Source organism: Ceratosolen solmsi, unplaced genomic scaffold (assembly GCF_000503995.2).
Source record: "Ceratosolen solmsi marchali unplaced genomic scaffold, CerSol_1.0 scaffold1, whole genome shotgun sequence".
NCBI lineage: Eukaryota > Metazoa > Arthropoda > Insecta > Hymenoptera > Agaonidae > Ceratosolen > Ceratosolen solmsi.
The window spans coordinates 11,152,350-11,173,565 of record NW_011948415.1 but is presented as its reverse complement, the minus strand read 5'-3'; the positions used below and the strand labels follow the sequence as shown (position 1 = coordinate 11,173,565).

At 39.7% G+C, this 21,216-nt stretch overlaps 6 protein-coding genes across 6 annotated transcripts; 3 read left to right on the top strand and 3 right to left on the bottom strand.

The window, feature by feature from the left end:
- The first annotated feature begins 1,674 nt into the window (after positions 1 to 1,674).
- Positions 1,675 to 2,916, top strand: LOC105368824 (transmembrane emp24 domain-containing protein 2). The gene is made up of 3 exons (XM_011507953.1): positions 1,675 to 2,216; positions 2,293 to 2,633; positions 2,727 to 2,916. Exons 1-3 carry the CDS (start codon positions 2,090 to 2,092, stop codon positions 2,874 to 2,876), a joined length of 618 nt encoding a protein of 205 aa, XP_011506255.1. The 5' UTR covers positions 1,675 to 2,089; the 3' UTR covers positions 2,877 to 2,916.
- Positions 2,917 to 2,990: 74 nt separating this feature from the next.
- mRpL18 (mitochondrial ribosomal protein L18) lies at positions 2,991 to 4,239 on the bottom strand. The gene is made up of 3 exons (XM_011507952.1): positions 3,821 to 4,239; positions 3,605 to 3,718; positions 2,991 to 3,309 (listed from the first exon to the last, which is right to left on the bottom strand). The coding sequence occupies exons 1-3, from the start codon at positions 4,024 to 4,026 to the stop codon at positions 3,081 to 3,083; spliced, it is 549 nt and encodes a 182-aa protein (XP_011506254.1). The 5' UTR covers positions 4,027 to 4,239; the 3' UTR covers positions 2,991 to 3,080.
- A 90-nt stretch (positions 4,240 to 4,329) lies between these two features.
- Positions 4,330 to 5,953, top strand: unc-119 (unc-119 lipid binding chaperone). Its single transcript, XM_011507951.1, has 5 exons — positions 4,330 to 4,626; positions 4,736 to 5,037; positions 5,134 to 5,247; positions 5,340 to 5,639; positions 5,723 to 5,953. The coding sequence occupies exons 2-5, from the start codon at positions 4,884 to 4,886 to the stop codon at positions 5,869 to 5,871; spliced, it is 717 nt and encodes a 238-aa protein (XP_011506253.1). The 5' UTR covers positions 4,330 to 4,626; positions 4,736 to 4,883; the 3' UTR covers positions 5,872 to 5,953.
- A 282-nt stretch (positions 5,954 to 6,235) lies between these two features.
- Positions 6,236 to 7,816, bottom strand: LOC105368821 (alpha/beta hydrolase domain-containing protein 11). The gene is made up of 4 exons (XM_011507950.1): positions 7,471 to 7,816; positions 7,245 to 7,404; positions 6,783 to 7,148; positions 6,236 to 6,642 (listed from the first exon to the last, which is right to left on the bottom strand). Exons 1-4 carry the CDS (start codon positions 7,563 to 7,565, stop codon positions 6,334 to 6,336), a joined length of 930 nt encoding a protein of 309 aa, XP_011506252.1. The 5' UTR covers positions 7,566 to 7,816; the 3' UTR covers positions 6,236 to 6,333.
- Positions 7,817 to 10,203: 2,387 nt separating this feature from the next.
- Positions 10,204 to 12,978, bottom strand: LOC105368820 (WD repeat-containing protein 46). Its single transcript, XM_011507949.1, has 7 exons — positions 12,905 to 12,978; positions 12,448 to 12,775; positions 12,015 to 12,372; positions 11,082 to 11,398; positions 10,677 to 11,001; positions 10,476 to 10,589; positions 10,204 to 10,400 (listed from the first exon to the last, which is right to left on the bottom strand). Exons 1-7 carry the CDS (start codon positions 12,918 to 12,920, stop codon positions 10,278 to 10,280), a joined length of 1,581 nt encoding a protein of 526 aa, XP_011506251.1. The 5' UTR covers positions 12,921 to 12,978; the 3' UTR covers positions 10,204 to 10,277.
- A 391-nt stretch (positions 12,979 to 13,369) lies between these two features.
- Nup214 (nuclear pore complex protein Nup214) lies at positions 13,370 to 21,104 on the top strand. The gene is made up of 9 exons (XM_011495539.1): positions 13,370 to 13,550; positions 13,692 to 13,985; positions 14,067 to 16,849; positions 17,420 to 17,788; positions 18,382 to 19,451; positions 19,523 to 19,666; positions 19,749 to 20,189; positions 20,773 to 20,944; positions 21,031 to 21,104. The coding sequence occupies exons 1-9, from the start codon at positions 13,506 to 13,508 to the stop codon at positions 21,056 to 21,058; spliced, it is 5,346 nt and encodes a 1,781-aa protein (XP_011493841.1). The 5' UTR covers positions 13,370 to 13,505; the 3' UTR covers positions 21,059 to 21,104.
- Positions 21,105 to 21,216: the final 112 nt, after the last annotated feature.

The window sequence follows — 21,216 nt, the reverse complement described above, 5'->3', positions numbered from 1 at the left end:
TATGTATATATACACACTATATAGAATATTCTATTATGAATATACTTTATTGATACATAAAAATTTATACAATGTAATTAAGAATAAGATGAAAAATTGGAAAATGGCTGTGAAACTTGGCATATAATAATCTTTTTTTCGTAAAATCTCAATATCAAATGAATTACAGGATTGGTATTAAAAGCGAATGTTCAATTATCAATAATATCAATCGATGCTTAAATTTCTTTCGAGGAGCCGGCTAAATTTTAATCGCGATACTTAATATAAAAATTTGTAGGCTTCACGAATGAAGGAAGATCTCCGATAAATAAGGTCTACAATAGTTTAATTTCAACAATAACGAATATTCATAGCTTTACTATATATTTATGAACTCAAATATAGATGAGAAGGCAAAACCTCTGAATTCTTCTTACAATCTCAAGAAATTATTCTACTCGTATTTATCACAAAAGATATCATTGTCAAATACTAAAAATGCTCTTCGTGAAATTTATGTCGTATTTCGTATGTGGTGCCCATCATGTACATCGATAAATCAGTAGGCGAAACGAAAGAACGGCAAGGAGTAAAGGAGCTTCGAAGCTTTCCGATGCCGTCGATGTTGATAAATACGAAATATTTATCGTGCATGACACACTAACACATACCACCGAGCCAATAAGCAAATATTCACAGCTGTATAAAGTCAGTCACGTATGGCGAATTTATTTTAATTAATTAAGGAGCGCATCAAGGCTCGCTTTATTTTCTCTTCTAAATAATAATACATTGGTCTGTTAATTTTGCATGGGCGGGTACCCAATACATTAAAATTAGAGAAAAATACTCTATATTTAACATTGGACGTTGAGCTGAAAAATGATTAATTCCTCAAATAAGAATGATTACATCAATGTTTTATCAGATTTTCAAATAATTTTAACGTATTTACAAGTTAAAAAGCTACATAATACATATCATTAGTCAAACAGTCCCTGACTTATTGCGTTTAGTTATTTTTTACAGGCGTTGCTTATCCGCTTTACGGAATGACACATTACATCCGCACGCACTAAGCACTTTGATCGTTAAAATTTGATAAATGCAATTTTATTTTAACACTAATCAATTTTAGCAATAAACAGCAATAGGAAGCGACAAGCTCTTACGATCTGCGTGTACGAATGCTTAAATAACTTCATTTTTAAACTTCATTTTTAAATTGCGTTCAGCTGAAAATACTGGCGGTGGCGGCGGCGGCGGCGGCGGCGGCGGGGGAGGGGGGCTCGACGAAACTGAACGACAAAAGGTTAAATACCTATAATTTGCGACCCATAAAAGGTCCCTGGCATATCAACAATATAAGCGAGAGTCCTCTCGTTGGCCTGAACAATTTCGAATGTAAATAGGACGAGGGCGAATTAATTGGAATTAATCACTATTAGCCACCTGAACAACCCATTCAACTTATCTTCCTCGAAGCGAGGTAAAGTAGCAGTGAATTAAGCGCTAATAATCGTAACGGTTAAAACGAGTGTGTGTGTGTGTCACCTCCCCCACCCCCTGCCGGATTCGCGCGTAACCCCCACCACCACTACCGCCACACTACCACGTTATCGAGCGCGATCGGAGCTTGACGAGCTTACGGGTAATCGACGAGACTGGGCCTCCAGGGCCAATGAGAGCGAGGCTCTGTTCTCGATGCCGTGTGGCCGTCGAATTGGAAATCGCGCCCACCGGCTGCTTGCCTCCTGACTGACATCTCCCTGAATCTCGCGCAAACGCGTACACGTGGCGCGCGCGCACCTTTTCGCCGCCGCCGCCATCGGCAGGGCCTCTCCGTCTCACTCTCGCCCCCGACGACGCCAATCGTCCACTCCTATCCCGTCCCGTGCGTGGCACACATAGGCGTATTCCCCGGAGGAGTCGGGCCGACCGAGCGCAAGAACGCGCGCGCGCCTCGTCGGTATTAACCTCCTCCAAGCTCTTGCAACCCGAGACCGAGACGTCGACATCTGTTTGGCGGCGTATGAGCGATTGACGCCGTGAGTGCACGCGAATTTTGCCGTCGTGGGACTGATGAGAGAGGCGCCGATACTGCAAGATGAAATGGTTAACGATAGTGCTGGTATTGTCGCTCGCCTGGAGTCGTGTACATTCGTATTTCATCACCGTCGATGCGCATTCGGAAGAGTGCTTTTTCGATAAAGTCGAGTTCGGCACGAAGATGGGTTAGTTTGGCTTGGGTTTGGCTAGTACCAACTAATATACATTACTTATATTGATATGTTGTCTGTCGCCTTGCAGGACTCACGTTTGAGATAGCGGAGGGAGGTTTTTTGGATATCGACGTGAGAATCGTTGCCCCCGATGGTAAAGTTATGTATAACGGGGAGAAGGAGAGCAGCGGTAAATTTACGTTTGCTGCGCACACACCTGGCATGTATACTTATTGCTTTACCAATCAGAAGGGCACCATGACGCCCAAGGTCGTTATGTTTAATATGCATATTGGAGAGATTCCAAAGTCGGGTGGTGAATTGGCAGCGGGTGAGTCACCGGAGGGTGAAAGCGCTAAGCTGGACGATATGATTAAGGAGCTTAGCACTAGCTTGTGGAGCGTTAAGAACGAACAGGACTATATGCAGGTATAATATGCAGTTGGCGGTGCGGAGAAGCACCATGTTAGCCAGTACGATCGCTAGTATTATTAATTAATCGTGTGTATTTGTGTTTATTAGGTACGAGATCGAAATCACAGAGCGATTAACGAAAGCACAAACTTCAGAGTGGTCGTGTGGTCGTTTTTCGAAGCCACGGCATTAGTGTGTATGACTCTAGGACAAGTGTATTATTTAAAAAGATTCTTTGAAGTAAGGCGAGTGGTGTGATGTATTGTAAAATAAATACTTGATATTTGTTGCCCTAAGACTATTTTACAAGTCATTTTTTGTATATTACGATAATTACGAGTAAATGGTGTTTTCAATAAAAAAATATTATCATTCTTGTATTAAATGCTTGTTTTACTTTTGCATAACTCATTATACTTAAATTTATACTTATATACAATTACAACACTTCATATTTGTAGCTCACACCGTCCAAGGCTTTAGAGATTTTTTCATGTGCCAAGCGAACTTGTGTTTGTATGTCTTTGGTTCGGATAATATCAATCCACCTTTTTTTAAAGCAGACAAAAGTACTTTGTGCTTCCTACTCCTTTCTGACTCGATATTACAATGAATTTGCGTTATGCCACTTTCTAAGCATCTTTGGGCTAGAATTCTTCCAATATTTGCGTAAGCCGCTACATCGTAAGTCCTGTTTAAGAAATATTTCGCATTAATAGATACGGTAAGCGATATAGTGTAATGTTGTTAATGCCATATAATAACGAGTTGTTTCACGATGTTGCTTTGATATCGATTGAATGTTAGATTAAATTATATTACGATAAACTTAATAGATATATTGACAGTCAATTTTTAGACTTAGTTATGAAAATTATATTTAAAGGTAAGAATTTCAATTGATATGATACTTTGTTTTTTCGTGATCTACTTCTACATAATAGTTATACTAAATAACAGTTGTATAAATTATTTTATTTATTTACCTATACAAAAACTTTCTTAAACACCAATCCGAAGACGATACTTTAATTACAGGACCATTTCTGAAATGATGTATTTGAGCTTCTACGCTTCGTTTTGTTTGCAATACTACTAGTCTAAAAAAAAATCAACAAAAACAATAAATAAAGCAATAAATGACTCTTTAAATTGAAATTAAATCTTTCAAATTATTTTATGTTTACGAATTACGACCATACTTATTCCAATAATTAATACCACTTCGAGGATTATCCAAAGTATAACCTTCTGGTTTTCTTGCAATTGTCATTAATTCTAAATTCCTTGGATTATTGTTTCTTATTTCGATGCAATTAGCAAGTAAATTAGCATTCGTTTCGACGTGTCTTACAGCGATTACACTCTTTACATTCACGCAACGGAATTTTTTAATTAAATTATTCATTTTTAATGTTAAAAACAGCGGCCAGCGACCTTAATAAGAGAGCAAATTTTATGAATATCGAAACCTAGCGAGATTGATTTTTAAATTTTATCCATAATAAGTACAGCGTCTGCAATAACTCGTTAATTAAAAATCAAGACCGACTGTGAAAGACAGGTTTTTCTCGTTTAAAAGCCGATTGTTACGGACTTGCGGCCATTGCAATTACCATTGGTTAACCATGAATATTGCACTTTCTGTGATCTACAGTTTACTTCAAGCTATTTCTATACGATATAAACATTTATTCGATTATTTGAAGTTGCGCGTACACAACGTGGACAAAACATTGATTTACCACTTTACACTCGTTTAATATATAAAATGATACTGACCTGTGTTTCGACAATAATGATTTTATCGCTTATTAGTAACAAAAAGGTTAATTGAGAAAAAATGAAAGAAATACATTGCCAAACTTGATGGATAAAGGGCAATATTATTTATAGCTATAAGAGTCGTAATTCTTTACTTTTATTTACCCATTAATTTTTTTCTAATAAGCCACATAAATATTACGTTGTATGTAAACACTCGTTCAGCTTATTTCACGCCATCAAGGTACGAAGGTACGTACGTACGCACGCACGCACGTAAAATTCAGATTATTTTTCAAACAATTTTTTACATTACGATTTGTTGGTGTTAAATTATTGTTTATTGTTAACAGGATTTTTATTCATTTTTATAATAGAGTTGTAGGCACGTAATGCGATGACAATGAATAGAAATGAAATATTTACACATAAATGAAACGCTTATAGCCGAGTCGTCAATTATTAGAAAATCTCGGAAATTTAATAAATCTATTGACAATTATGAGTCTTATGAGAGGAAAGACAAGCAAGGAAAATGAGTCACTGATTAATAGAAATATTCTAGATGATAAGAAAGAAAATGATAACAGAAATATTAAGGATTCGCAATATATAACACCTGACATAGTTCTTGGCTTGCCTACAATAACAGACAGTATGTAAAATATATATTAATAAATATGTAAAATAAAATTAATAAGCGATTGACAGATATTGTATCGTCTATTTTTTTTATAAATTTTGTTCTTAGATTATCTTTGCTCATCCGAGGCAAATACTTATGATATTGACTTTACCAGATTTCAAATACGTGATCTCGAAACTGGAACGATACTTTTTGAAATTTCTAAGCCACCGATAATAGGTATTGGAAATGAAATTTATTTACAAGACTCGTAAGAATTGCAATATTGATACCAAAACTATGAAGTAATAATGCCTACAATATTATTTTAGAGGAAGAAAATTATTTTAAAACATCAGCGTCTATACCCCAAGATGCTAGGATCGATGCTAATGCAGGAAGATTTGTACGTTATCAATTTACACCTCAATTCTTAAAGCTAAAAACAGTAGGAGCAACGGTAGAGTTTATGGTGGGGTCACGCCCAGCAAAAAATTTCAGAATGATAGAAAGGCACTTTTTTAGAGATAAATTATTGAAGACATTCGACTTTGAGTTTGGATTTTGTATACCAAATAGTAAAAATACTTGCGAGCATATTTATGAATTTCCAGCACTTTCACCGGAATTGGGTAACTATTTTCTGTAAAGCGCGATTGTTACAAAAAATTATTTGTATTAAAAATATTAATGATAATCATTGTTCGACATTTAGTTGCCGAAATGATAGAAAATCCATTTGAAACAAGATCCGATTCATTTTATTTTGTGGACGATCAACTTGTTATGCACAATAAAGCCGATTATGCATATAACGGTGGTTTAGAGAAAAAAAAACTTGGTCCAATAAGTATTTTAGAATAAAAAATTTTAACATATAATGGATAAAACAAGTTGAAGACATTATTTATCTATTGATAAACAAATTTCGCTTACATAAATTTATTTACATGTACATATTATATACAATTGTATACTAAGTAAATATTTATTTTTATCATCATGGATGATATTATTATCTTTTAAATTATTTTTTAAAATTTATCTTAATTATTTACATGTCTAACTCAATATTATTATAACGACAAATGTGTTTTACTCGTCGGTTCTGAGAAGAAATAATCTAAATTAAAAATAAATTAATTTGATAAATCTTTTTGTAACATCGTATTGGATTAAGCGTTAATGATCAAATATACAAAAAGTAAGAGATTTATATAATTTAGGCAAGTATAGAAAAGTCGTTCAAAATGAATTTTCGATTTATCCTAATACTAATGAACACATTGGAGCGTTTCCATTTATATTATATTTATCTTATAACTTTTAATCGGTAATAAAAGTAGTTAAGCATTTAAGAAATTCAGATGGCTTGTCTGCGTGTACCCAGTGTCCAGCACCAGTTATGTATTGAAATTTAGCAAAGGGAAATATAGTTTTTATAAGCGAATGATCCGACTCTTTCAGATAATCGCTTTCACTTCCTCCAATAAATAGCGTTGGCCCATTATATGCTTTATTCTTTTCAAGTGGAAATACTGCTATTCTTGTGGGAAAATTGTCTTCTAAAACCTTAAGATTTAGGCGCCATTTATACTTTCCCGGTTCTGCTTCTACAAGATTGGTCAGCAAGAACTAAAAAATTACCTTACATTATTTTACAAGAATAAATAGTATAATAACTAATCTATTTAAATACATTAGATATTTGTCTTTTAAAATCAAACAACAATTATTTTAGAAAAATAAGAGTTACTACGTTCAATTCGAATTACCTGGCGAATGGGATTTGATTTTATGGAAATTGATAATTGTTTATCGGCTAATTTTCGAGCCTTCGACAATGATAATATGCCATCAAGAGATACCGCATGCATTGCCTCAAATAACTTGATCATGGCAACGAGGCTAGGACTAGTTTTAATAGGGCTAAAGTCAACCACAATGATCTTTTCCACTATTTCTGGATAATTAAGTGCGGTATACATAACTGCTCCTCCACCCATGCTATGACCTACCAAAATAACTTTCTTTATTTCTAGATCTCGCAAAAGTAGCGCAATATCTTCGGTCATATGATAATACGACATTTGGGAAGCGTGTGGTGAATCCCCATGATTTCTAGCATCTATCGCAATAACCTATAGTAATAAAGATTAAATTTTGTTTTATCAACGATTGTAAACGATGAGACTGACATTCAGAAATTAAAAATAATTTTTTTTGTTTCTATCCACCTTTCTATTTGTTTGTTGATGTATACTCTTTGATAAACTGTTCCAATTACTTTTGGATCCAAATAGTCCATGCATTATTAAAATTGGCGACTTTGGAGATGATTCTTTCATTTCTTTTGTCGATTCATACGACGTATAAGCTAACTTTACAGGTGTTTGACTGTCGAAGAAATTTCAATTAACTAATATTTATTTCAACTTTTAGCGAATTCATTAAATTACTTACCCTGCATGACCATTTGATATTCCTCTTTCCAAAAGAATTGTATTTAACCTGCGTGGCAATAAATAAAGTCTTGAAGTACATTTCTTCAAAATCATGATAAGACTGTTTAATCTTATTAGCCAAGACGAACAAGTTTTATTCTAGAATATGTAACTGTAAAAGACCATCAAATATAGAATTCTCATTAAAACATTTTGAACGATTATAAACACAAAATTTTTCGTAAGAGCTAAAACATATTTCTCAATATAGCAGACGACATTTCACCGTAGGTAAAACAGTTCACAACAGTGATATAAATGTGATATTGGTGACTCGAGGTTTTTCGACAATCACTTCATCTGTAATATTTCAATGAACATGTGAAACTATTTAATTGAAATAATTATATTATAAACAAATATTTTCAGTATTATCGATAAACTGTCAACTATTATAATAATTACAATTCAAACTGCCATGGCTACCAATGTCACGTATCTATAAATTGTATGCATGCGACCTTATTACATGTCACAATATTATATAATAAGCGATTTACTCGCAAACGACATAATACACGAGCACGAAGAGGCTTTAAAAAAAAAAAAAAAAAAAAAAAAAAAAAAAAAAATCATTGCTCGAAAATAATATACAATATTCATGATTGATTTTAATTAAAAATTAATTTCCTTACGAACTAATCTTCCACTTGGCAGCAGCACATCGTGTTACGTAAGCGCGGCGGTAAAAGCTCTTATCTCATAAATAAAATAGTACCAATTTGGCATAAAGGTATTTTCAAAATTACAGATAATCGTATATTATTAAATTTATTACCCAAATATTGAAAAATCTTGCGATTCACAAGATCTTGATCGCATTTCAACTAAAATATAATAAACGAAAGTATCAATTTACCCATGTAGTATGTGCGCGAAAGTCAAAATATAACAAAATCACCAACCTTGTTATGGATTTTAGCCAAGTGACCGCATAATTAGGCATTATTGAGTTCAACGCTATCTCGGCTCGGATTACAGTCTACGCTCGACACTCGCTCGCCCCTACATAATACAAATAATAATTGAATTCTTGCAACCTAATAGCAGCCTATTAGGTATAGCAGTACGAAGACTATAGGTATCGGTAAAAAAAAGTAAAAGCAAACTCAACGATAGCTAAATTTCGTTTGAATTCTAAAAATCAAACTATTCGCTTTAGTCGTATACGCAAGTAAAAGAAAAATGTTGGCCTCGATAAGATTCCTAGCCAATTGAGAGCTCGACACGACAGCTCAGCTCGAGACTACCTTGACTCTTGCGAGCCTCGTTTATATTCGTTTTTTCTTGCTCAATACGACTGCACGCATTTCTTAGAATACTTCTGGGGATTCTTCGATCATCGATCTTGGCCAACAACTTGGTTGCGACAGTAATTTCATTGTATCGGCAACTCGCTGCTCTGCTGCATTTTTCTTTTAACGAGCAACGGGATTTTAACAGCACCATTTGACTACATTGGCTTTTTATATCTTTCAACGAATTCATAATAATTAATTGCCCCTATACACCGTACTTCAGTCTATTTTATCGAATCGAGCTGCATTATATTGTAAAACCAGTGCAAGAGAAATAATATAGCCGTTTCAATTGACATAAGATAAAATAATAATTAAACGTCCGATTCTTTTAATTTGTCGTTATGCTGGAATTGTCTTGCATTGGAAAGACTTCCTTGGCAATTGCACTATGTATTGGTAATGAAATCTTCTCAACGAGCTTTGATGCTCTGGGTTGCGTGTAATGAAAGAGCAAGTCCTTACGTAACGACGATAATGGTAAATTAAATTATGCAACGGGAGCGCTCCGTTGTAACTGTCGATAATCAGTTCAGCAAGGCCGAGACGTAACGATTGTCCCTATTGTTAAATATCCTTTTTCTTCTTTTTTTCTTCTCATTTGTCGTGGTTAAAATAGCCGCTGAAAGTAGCATATCGACGTATGTGATTTTAGAAAACGAATCGTGGAGATGAAGTCGGCTTGTAGATGATATTATCCATAAAAATCTGATGCGGCCAATTCTACATTATTTTATGTTTAGCTTTACGTTCCCGATTTATCAGGCAAAAAAAAAACAAAAAACACAAACAAACAAACAAAAAAAATTGATTTTATAAATAAGTCTCGGAGCTATTTATCTATTTCGGACTCATGTATCGACAGTCTTTGCTGTCATCGGATTTGTAAAAATAACGTCGCGATGAGAAAAATTGTGCAAGTAGACAATTGTTTTATCTATCGACTAAACTAAGATCAATGACCTTAGTCTTCGTCTTTTAATCATAATCATAGCGTAAAATACTTTACATATTTATTAGGACTTTTTCCATAATAAGTCATTCAATCATTAATATAGTATAATATGTTATGCAATGTTATGTCGAAAATCAATCGTTGATGAATCAAAGCAATTGTTGATACAAATTTAAAAACCTTTTACTAAAACATAATGCTGTTACGGAATATCATAATTATTTATGTAATTTGTACAAATTCATTTGAAAATATATACGAACAATAATTTGCTTTTCTTTAATATACAATTATTTGATGGTAATATATTAAAGAATATAATAAAGTAGTAGATCCTATAGAATAACCTATAGAATTTTCTAAAAGAATTATTTATAATTAAACTAGGTTTAATTTATAAAACAAAACATTTGCAAAGAAAAACGAAAGAACAAAAAAATATATTACAACATTGTACATCTTTTAAATGTTATGCTTCCATATTTTATACAACCAAAACGTAATTCAACAAAACTAACATTTTGTTTGTTTCGCTTTAGGTATGAATCTATTTAAAACTCCATAAGATTTCTTCTGTAATTCGATCTTTTTTGTATCTATAAGAGTCTTCGCCTGGCGCATTGCCTCAATAGCCTCCTAAAATGTAAATAATAATAAAGTGTAATACCTCGATGATATATTTAAAATAATCCAATAAGAAATTATACTAACTCGACGAGCTAATTCCTTTAATGCTTTTTTAGACTTAACGATCTTGGCAGTGCCACCTTTTCCTTTAGCTTTGGACCTGCGTGGCTTAAAGTCAATTGTCTTTGGCTTAATAAACTGAAATTACATTAAATTTTTTTAGGCGAAAATTCGAACAAATATTTTACAAATATCATCATGAAGAAGTGTAAAGGATCATCCTACCAGTAATTTCTTTTTCTCTTCAACCTTCCTTTGTAATGTCGGTACATCAATTTCAGCTATCGCAGTCGTATCCAAAGTAATAAGTTCAGGCTGAATTTTGTCGAGCAATGCTTTAACTTCCGCTTCTCTTCTTTGCTTCTTCGTTTGGTATGGATTTATTTCAAGTGCATCAAAGTTAGCTTCGGCACATCCAGGTACAAGAATCGACGAGAGTCCTTTAGCAGTGCCAAATCCTAAAGCATCTTCGTACGGACAAAATTGTAAATCTGATATACTCCAATTAGTCTTATGTCGAGTATAAGGCTTAAAGTCATTATTCGTATCGCTTTAAACAAATATAAAGATATTTAAACATATGAATACATTTCATTTGCGGTATTAAATTAATCTAATGACAAATAATACCTGAACACTTCAACAACATTTCCCATTCCAACAGCCAACAAACCGCTTTGGCTGTACGATAAATTTTCTGCTGTAGAACGTAAAATTGAACTGTGAACCGGCCCTGCTAACTGCCTTATGTCCCACACTTTAAGTGTTCGATCTGGAGAACTTGTCGCCATATATGTACCGTATGGATGTACCGCACAAGCTGTTATAGCTTGTTTATGGCATAACATTTTCGCTAACGGTTGTTGCACATTTGGCGACCACATTGATACTACTCCTTTCGAATCACCAACGCATAATAAAGCATTATATGGGTTTTGAGTCATTACCTAGAAAAACGAAGACCTTATGATTTTAATTTTTGCTCATACTACTCTATAAATACTTTTATAAATTTTCCATGGCATTTATACAGTTTTTATAGTTTATTTATCTATCAAACTTGTAAAAGGTGAAAATTGATTAATATTCAGTCTGTTAGTATTGTATCCAATATAATTTGACCTTTTTTTTTTTTTTTTTTTTTTTTTTTTTTTTTTTTTTTTTTTTATTATTATTATTATTATTATTATTATTATTATTATTATTCAAACATACCACAATAAATATTAAAAATCTCTAAAAAAAATGTTTACATACATATTGTAAGAAACTCTTTTAAATATGGATCAAAGTTAGATATTTTATATTCTGCATTCGATTAAGATAATGCAAACTTTAAAGACATCAAATTTTAGTCAAACGTGCACAATAATTTAATCCTTTATATTATGATGGCGATTGCTCTTTTACATTTACATAATTTTTTTTTATATAAGTAATTAATCTATAATATTCGTGAAAATATTTAATTAAAATTAAAAATCAAGAGTATTAATTGCCAGCTAATTATCTAATTTTGTTAATCCTACTAAAAGCTGTGATTATAATTGTAAAATTATTTACGTCTATTTTTCCAATTTTTGAATCATAACGAGAAATAATTTTGCCAATGGAAATATCGAGCCAAGTAAGGCCACCAAGCGACGACGACGAAGCCAAGAGAAAGTGATAGGGTAGAAATTCTAAACGCGTAGCTCGATTCATTCTTTTGAGACAATGAAGTTCGATTCCTTGATTATCGTAGATGTAAACCCAATCTTTCTGCGCCACTGCAAACATCGTTTCTATGTGCAACCAACAAACATCGTGAACTGACTCCATGACATTCATTTCGCAGGCTAATTTTTTTGTAATCCAATCAAACGCTGCGACGTGCCCTTTCTTACCACCTACAACGAGATGCCTTCCATTGCGCGTGTACCTAAAAATGTTCTTTTACCATTAATTCCCTCCTACTCCTCCCAAAAACAATCTTCAAAATTAATCTCCCTTTTACCTCAGACTGTAAGGTCCAAATTCTAAATTCAATTCAAAATACTTTGTCGCGCTTGTAATATCGATATTAGAAACGATTTCGCTCTGTTTAAATTGCGTGGTCGTCTCTCCAGGATCCTTTTCCAAATAGCCATGAGTTTCGGTCAACAAAATTTCAGTGCGAGCAGCTTGCTCGGCCATACTCTCAATGAGATTTTCCTTTTGTCGTAGCCTTTGCCTGTGAATTTTATTTTTAATTCCCATCTTTAAATTTACTCCTGTTCCTCGTCTGTACTTTTCCATCTTCTTCTCATCGATGGGAACTTTGCGCTTCGTCTTCTTACCTTTACCTTAAAGACGAAAATCTTTTCATGCGACATAATATACACACGAGGCGCCTGAGTTTTTTCATCAACCCAGCATGATTTTAACATTAAATTAAAACATAAATATTTAAAATAATACAGTTAAATACAAACCTGCTCCTCTACCCATCTTAACGAATTATTCCAACCTTATCGATTTCAACAAATATATATCTATATTTATCTATATGTATCTATAAAAATGCAATTCCTCGAAAATTATTGCCTATTATTAAAAACAAATTATGAAAAAAAAAAAACAAAAACAAACAAGCCCCGGCTCAGCAACAATGCGGTTATCTCATGCTGCGCTTACAATTGTTTCGTCAGTACACTGTGCACACTGTGCCAGCTTGAAAACACACACACGCGCGCATGGACAATGGGACTTTTAATACTCGTAGAGGACACTAGTTGATCATTTCGGGGGGAGCGACCAATGACGAGGACGGCGCCGAGGAATTTTTGCCGTGGATTGGAATATGGATGGCCGTCGGTGCCGCTGGACCAACGTAAAGCGGTTGGTTGCTTAGAGGCGCCTCTATTGCCATCCGATCATTAATGCTCGAGTCAGTTTGTACTTAACGTTAACTTTACGGCGAGGGTAGTCGAGCGACCGGTTATATTAGGTTCAGTAAGATTCGCTTACTTAACCGACCGTTGTCGTTTCAAATAATTATTTATTCTTTTAATAATAAGACGGCGTGTATGAAAAATGACGAATAATGACAAGTGTTACCCTCCACCGCAAGAAGTGCAGGTAATGATTATTGGACGGGCGAATAAAAATGCAGTGGGTTATTGTTGAATAGTATGCATTCGAACCCGCCAAAATAACTGTGCCTGACAAATGATTTGAATTTTACTATTAACGAAGCTTTATTTATGTTTGTGATTTTAGGACTTTCTATTTAAACAAGCGAGCACGAGTCAGGTGTGCGAAGAATTTTCGGATATACCGAGAAATGCCAGCCTTGTTGCAGCAGATGGGAAACGCGGTTTGTTATATATGGGACATGAGAATAAATTGATTGTTTTAAAGCCCAAAGCTGACGCAAGCCCGGAATGGAAATTTGAATTAAATTTGGACGACAGGATATATAAGATTGAATTAAATTGCGACTGTTCGTTATTAGCTTTAACATTCAATCGTTTTATGGCTTTCATTTATGATATTAGTTGCGTTAATAAGCACGTAAGTCTTTCTGTACGATAGTACAATTAAATAGTATCTTAATCGTTTGGCGTTGCAGCAAAAATCTTTTGCCTTTTACAGAAACTGAATTTACTGCATAAAATCAGATTGTCGCCGAACAATACGGACCTCATTGTATACGATATGAAATGGAATCCGGCGATTCCTGAAATGTTGTGTTGCATTACTAGCGACCATACGATCAGTTGTTTTCAAATAAGTAAAAACAAAAGCGAAAATGTTCAAATTGTAAGACTGGAAGGATCACCGGAACTCGAAGCCCTTTGTGTCTCTTGGAGCCCTAAAGGCAAACAAATCGTGGTGGGATGCAAAAATGGAAATATCATTCAACTGAAACCTCAATTGAAGGTGGTGAGACATTTGTCAGGGCCTACTCCAAGCCAAGGAATGATAATATCAATCTTGTGGGTTAGCAATTACCAATTCTGCGCCTGCTACTATAATTCCTCCGAACAATGCGCCAACGTAATGATTGTCGATGCACCCAAAGGCGTAACGGTTCCAAGATTTACAAATTACGAAGATATAACGTTCGGAAGTGGTTCCATCGATGACATTTGTTATTGTTTCGAACATATTGCAGAGTGGGGTATAATTATTGCGGGAAGTACTCACAGCAGCGAAGTGGCGGTCTTAGGTACTTGCGATAACGGAGGATCTTGGAGTCTCTGGCAGCTGATGGACGACAGCACCGTACAGTTACCCTTTAATAGGAAGACAGAAATTGAAAATTATCCCGTTGGGATGGCAGTGGACAAAGCCATTACACAAAAATTGCAATGGGGTACTGAAAATACATTGCCAAATTCAGTTCCTGTTTTAAGAATCTTAGCTACGAATGGTCAGCTGTGCAGCTATCACATGGTAAATTTGAAAGATAACGCTGCAGCTATTTGCACATCGCCTGTCGAATTCATCCCAGCACCCGAGCTCCCAAGACCCAATCTCGGATCGTCGGAAGTTTCGTTTAATTTATCCACTGGAGCCACTAGCACGCCACGGGTAAAGCCAACTGTTCCCGAAATCCAAGACGAGAGGCCAAAATTGGCGACAAATGTTTTCGGAAATGCTTCTCCGAATCCCGTCTTCTCCTTTCTAACACCTGGCAATAAGGCACTACTCCCCCAAGTAGCACCCCAACCTGAAATTCAAGTTCTCGGCCCTCCAGATTCGACAGAATTGAAGATTGAAGGTAAAAGCGTTATCCAAGGGGATGTGAAAACCCATCAATTCCAACAGGATAAGGCGCCCAAGGCTGTTGCGTCACAAGCAGACGATCTAATAGCAAAGAACAAGCAAATTTTACCGACAATTAATACGCAGCCGGAAACGAAAGCCATTGGATCGTCACTGAAAGCCGATAACAAAATTGAGTTTAAGTCCCAAGCGGCAGCCTCGGTCGGCCAAACGGACACAAAGTCGACTAAGGAACTGCCAAAGGAGCTCCATCAACAGTCAGCCCAGCAACAACCTCAGCAACATCCAGATAATACGAAGTCGAAGGAAACGCCAACGTACGACGATGGGATTTGCCTACGCGCTTATTACGAGGAACAGGCTCGATTTGAAAAAGAGCTCAAGGGCAGATTCGACTTGCCAAATTGGGACTGCGGAACGGAAGAGGAGCGCAAGCAGCTCGTCAAAAAATCCAACGAAATCGATGACTTCCTTCGGGAGCTGAGAGAAACGACCAACAGCCTCGCCAGCGACATAGCCTACCTGAAAGCGTTGCTCCTGCAGTCGTTCGCCTGGATCGAGGAGACAAAGTCGAAAAACTCGGCAAGCAGCAATGCCAGCGTCAGAAGTCGCACCGAGGGTAACAAGCTCGCTGACCTCCAGAGGCTCTATTATTACACGCAATCGCAGCTTGTCCAAGCGACGAAGGTGCTGGACCTGGAATGGGCCGAGCACAACGATCGCGAAATATCGCGAATGAAGATTCCCAGCTTGGAGATGATTTATCAGAGCCTTCTCAGATACACTCAGATCATCGATCAAGAGAAGAAGAACCTCGAGGAGTTGACGAAGAAGTGGCGCAGCATCGGCCGGGCGAACGGGACCGTCCTCGATCAGTCGATGGCCAGTCTGAATATCTCCCAGTCGTCGAGTTTCCAAGCGGACGATACGGCCATCGACTTGCGCTGCAAACTCATTGCCAGCAATACTCGCAATCTCAGCCAGGAGAAGCAGACGAAGCTGCGGGATCTGCTTACGGAATCGATGCCGGTGATCATCCGCGCGGTCAGGCCCACGGCTGTACAAGATCGTCTGGAGGCGACGCTCTCGTCGCTGGCCTCGCTCAAGAGCGCCGAGGCCAGCCAGAAGACAAGCAAGGAGACCAAGTCTCCGGCTACCAAGGCAACCACTGGAGCGGCCAAACTCTCCAGTCAACAGGGCTCGCTCTCCTCGCTTAACAGCCTCGTCTCCGGGATTAGCAACGGTGTCTCGCCCTTGAGCAAATCACCCGGCTCCGTCGCGCCGTTCTCGTCCTTCGGTGCGAAACCGAAGCATAAGGAGGCCGTGGCTCAGATCGTTCTTAATCAGCCAAAGAGCCCGAAAGAGGGCTCCATCAAGCCTTCGGTTTCTAACGTGTCTCCTACCACTGTCGCCCTTACGACGAACAAGTTCACGAGCTTCGTCGCGCCAAAGTCGACGTCCAGCTTCGGCGCGATAACCTCTATCGCAGCATCGCCCAATTTTACGACCGTACCCAAGCTAGACACGAGCATACCTTTCAAGTTCTCGGTTAAGCCCCCCGAGCAGCAGCAGCAGCAGCAGCAACCGCAGCAGCAACAACAACAACGGCAGCAGCAGCAACAACAACAACAACAACAACAACAGCAGCAGCAGCAGCAGCAGCAGCAGCAGCAGCAGCAGCAGCAGCAGCAGCAGCAGCAGCAGCAGCAGCAGCAGCAGCAGCAGCAGCAGCAGCAGCAGCAGCAGCAGCAGCAGCAGCAGCAGCAGCAGCAGCAGCAGCAGCAGCAGCAGCAGCAGCAGCAGCAGCAGCAGCAGCAGCAGCAGCAGCAGCAGCAGCAGCAGCAGCAGCAGCAGCAGCAGCAGCAGCAGCAGCAGCAGCAGCAGCAGCAGCAGCAGCAGCAGCAGCAGCAGCAGCAGCAGCAGCAGCAGCAGCAGCAGCAGCAGCAGCAGCAGCAGCAGCAGCAGCAGCAGCAGCAGCAGCAGCAGCAGCAGCAGCAGCAGCAGCAGCAGCAGCAGCAGCAGCAGCAGCAGCAGCAGCAGCAGCAGCAGCAGCAGCAGCAGCAGCAGCAGCAGCAGCAGCAGCAGCAGCAGCAGCAGCAGCAGCAGCAGCAGCAGCAGCAGCAGCAGCAGCAGCAGCAGCAGCAGCAGCAGCAGCAGCAGCAGCAGCAGCAGCAGCAGCAGCAGCAGCAGCAGCAGCAGCAGCAGCAGCAGCAGCAAGTGTCCAATTCCTCTACAAGACTACCAGATTATAAGAATGTGACCTTTGAGCACTTCCCGAGCAAGCCATCTGCAGCGTCCGCAACCAAGGCCGCGTCAAGCCCTGTGGAGATAGTTACCGTTTCCTCGGCCCTTGCAACCACGCCACTACCCACGGCTGCGACCTCGTCGATCTTCAGTACATCATCATTGCTCGGTGGCCTGAACTCCGCCACCGCACCATCGCTAACCTTCAAGCCTGCACCTGCGGCCACGACCGCTGCACCTGTCGTCAGCTCTACCAAGTCCAGCAGCACTACATCCGCGACAGCTCCACTTGTGATATCCTTTAGCAGTGCTGCCTCCACGACACCTTCCTTCACATCGAGGTACGTCCCCGTCTACCACTTCTCTACCCATTCGCCATACCGCATGTTACATTATAGAATTTCAAATAGTTCTGCGCTACAAGTTGTTTGTCTATTTTCGATAAAACAAGCTGTGACTCGAGTATCAATTGAAAATTTGCCCAAACGTTGCGCATTTTTATTAATTCGGGGCATCCTCTTGAACAACTCTATGTCGTCATTGTAATACGTAATGCTGTTTGAGAATCAAGACTTGTAGAGCGAAAATTGCGCGATTATCGAGCAAAAAATTTTATCTCTATAACTTCAGTTCCCATTAAATAGCACGGAACGTACAAGAAAAGAAAAGGAAAGAAAGACAAGAAGCAATGAGAGAGCATTTCATTTTCATCTACCATTTTCATGTCGACCATTCGCTTTTTCATTCAATAAGAATTCATTATCTACGTTCTCTTGTAATATTGTATAAGAATGTCAATGATGCATCGCTTCGTCATTTAATCGATTTCCGCGTCTTATCGGTAAAATACAGTAGAGCGGAGCCTCGAGTTACTCGAGGACACTCTACGCCCGTTAAAACGACTATGAATAAATGCAGCGCATTATCTTTTCAGTTATTCTGGTATACTGGGATCGACGGCCTCCATGAGCTTTGGCCCGTCAGCCGCGGGAACATCCATCACACCGGCGTTTAGCAAGAGCTCCGGGACCACGGCCAGCAATATCTTTGGCGGCAGCACGACACCCGCGTTAATTTTCGGGAAGGCGGAGAGCGCGGCGTCGACGAGTTCGCCGAGCGCCGGCTCGTCCATCTTCGGCAATGCGGCTGCGGCAACGGCCACCTCTGGGCCGTCGGCCTTCGATCGACAGGCGACGTTGAGCAACGCAACCGGGAACAGCTTCTTCGGTACCAAGACGATAACGGCTACACCAGCATCCACGAGCTTGATATTCGGCGGCAGCAGCGGCAGCGGAGGCGGAGCACTGCCGATTTTCAGCACCACCGGTACTACTGCGCCCAAAAGCAGCAGCACCACTCAAAGCAGCGGCACGATCGTGCTCGGTGGTATTGGTAATACGACCCAGAGTGCCGACACTTCGATATTTAGTGTCAGTGGCAGTACGGCCCAAAGCCCCGGCGCCTCGATATTCGGAGGTAGCAGTACCACGACGCCAAGCAGTGGCGCCCAAGTGTTTGGAACCGGTATAATAACGCCAAGCGGCGGTGCTCAAATATTTGGTACCGGTGTCACCACCCAGACCAGCGGTGCCCAAATATTCGGTACCGGTGTCACGTCCCAAAGTAGCGGCGCTCAAGTATTTGCAGCCGGTGTCACCACCCGGACCAGCGGCGCCCAAATATTTGGTACCGGCGTCACGTCCCAAAGTAGCGGCGCCCAAATATTTGGTACCGGCGTCACGTCCCAAAGTAGCGGCGCCCAAATATTTGGTGCCGGTGTCACGACACCAAGCAGCGGTGCCCAAGTATTTGGTGCCGGTATGACGAGCCAGAGTAGCGGTACCTCGATATTCGGTGGTACGAGCGGTGCGGTTCAGAGTAGTGGTGCCTCGATCTTCTTTACCGGCAGCACGGCTCAGAGCGCCGGTACTTCGATATTCGGCAGTGGTCACGGCACGACGCAAAGCAGCAGCACGTCGGCGTCGTCGGTTTTCGGTGGCAGTGGTACCGCCACCCGGAGCCCGGCGCCTGCTTTCGGTAGCGTGAGCTCGACGATCGCGAGTTCGCTACTTAAGGGATCAGCGGGCACGACCGTGACAGCCACGACCGCGACGACGACGACGACGGCGGCAACGACGATTACTACGATAGCGACGATGACAACGACGATGGCGACGACGACGGGGACGACGACGGGGACGACGACGACGACGACGCCGGCAACGACGACGACGACGACGACGACGACGACGACGACGACGACGACGACAACAACAACAACAACAACAAAAATAATAACAGCGACGTCGAGTGCATCGATATTTGGTAACTCGGTCGCCCCTGCCACGAGCTCCATATTTAATCCAGGCGCGGTCGGGAGCGGCTCTTCCGTCTTCGGCTCAAACAACGCTCCCACTAGCTCGATCTTCGGCATCGGCGGCGTGGCCGCGCAGCCCACAGCCGGAGGTTTATTCGGCGCGGGAGTGGCGGCTACGGGCGCGAGCACCGGCGGCTCCATCTTCGGTGCACCGGCAGCCATGGGTGCCGGTACGTCGATGTTCGGTGGGACGGCCGCTGCAACCGGTACCGTAATGGGCTCGTCCTCGGTATTTGGCCAGCCCTCGACATTCGGCGCCAAGCCGGTGTTTGGGTCGACGGGAGTCGACTTTGGCGCAGCCGCGAAGACGGGCTTCGCCACTGGATTCAACTCGCCGCCGACTTTCAACGCTACCCCGGGTGCAGGTAAAATTAGCTCACGTTCGACTCTTAGCTTCCTTGGCTTGATTCCGGGTAGTCGTTAGATCGCCGACGACGGATAGGTGCCAAACTCCTATTCCGCTACGTAGCTGTGAAATTTCCGATAGAAGACAGTCGATCCATATAAAATGGAGTTTTCTCTTGTAATTGTTGATGAATTGACGATGCGAGAAGCTGCGAAGGATTGTATTTTTAATTTGAATGTCATTAAGCACGAGATCTCTATCGCTATATCTCAGAAATTAAAATTCATCGTTAAAATGATGATGAAAACGAGTAGGCTAAATGACAAAACGGCCAAATTTATTCTTGAAATGGCTTGAAATATTAGACTATCCCCTTTCAATTATTGTATCCATAACAACAATGACGAGGCAAATGAACGGTGGCACTCCCAAATATTAATAAATGATGAAAAATGTTGATTAAATGTCTTGTCGGTTTTATGATATGTTTTATCATAGTCGCCATAGTCGTTGTCGTTAACATTAACAAATGATTTTTATTTATTTTTTGTACATCCAAAGTCTTATTAAAACATTAAAAGGCTTCATATTTTTTATCTTAGTATTCGGAAGCCCGTCACTTCTTGGAACAGGATCACCAGTAGCTGGCAGCAGTCCTAATAAAGTTTTTGGCAGTAGCACTTTCGAAGCGTTGGGGGCCCAATCGGGAGGACTCTCGTTCGATAGCTTAGCTCAAAAGACTCCAGGATCAGAGAAACCTCAGGCTTTCCAAGGGTAAGAAAAGGCGTTGGCTCCTCAAATGTCGATTTATTTATCATTCTCTATTTCGTGTGTGATTGCGAAATGTTTTTTCTTTTTAGATCAAGTTCCTTCTCCAGCTGGCGATAATGTTATACGTAATTTTTATAAATATGCTCGATTAAGAAGTAGGCTTGGCTTGTTTTGTAAGAAATAAATAAGAATGTGTGTGTATATATATATATATATATATATATATATATATATATATATTCCTGACGCTACAATCATTAATTACCATTAACAGG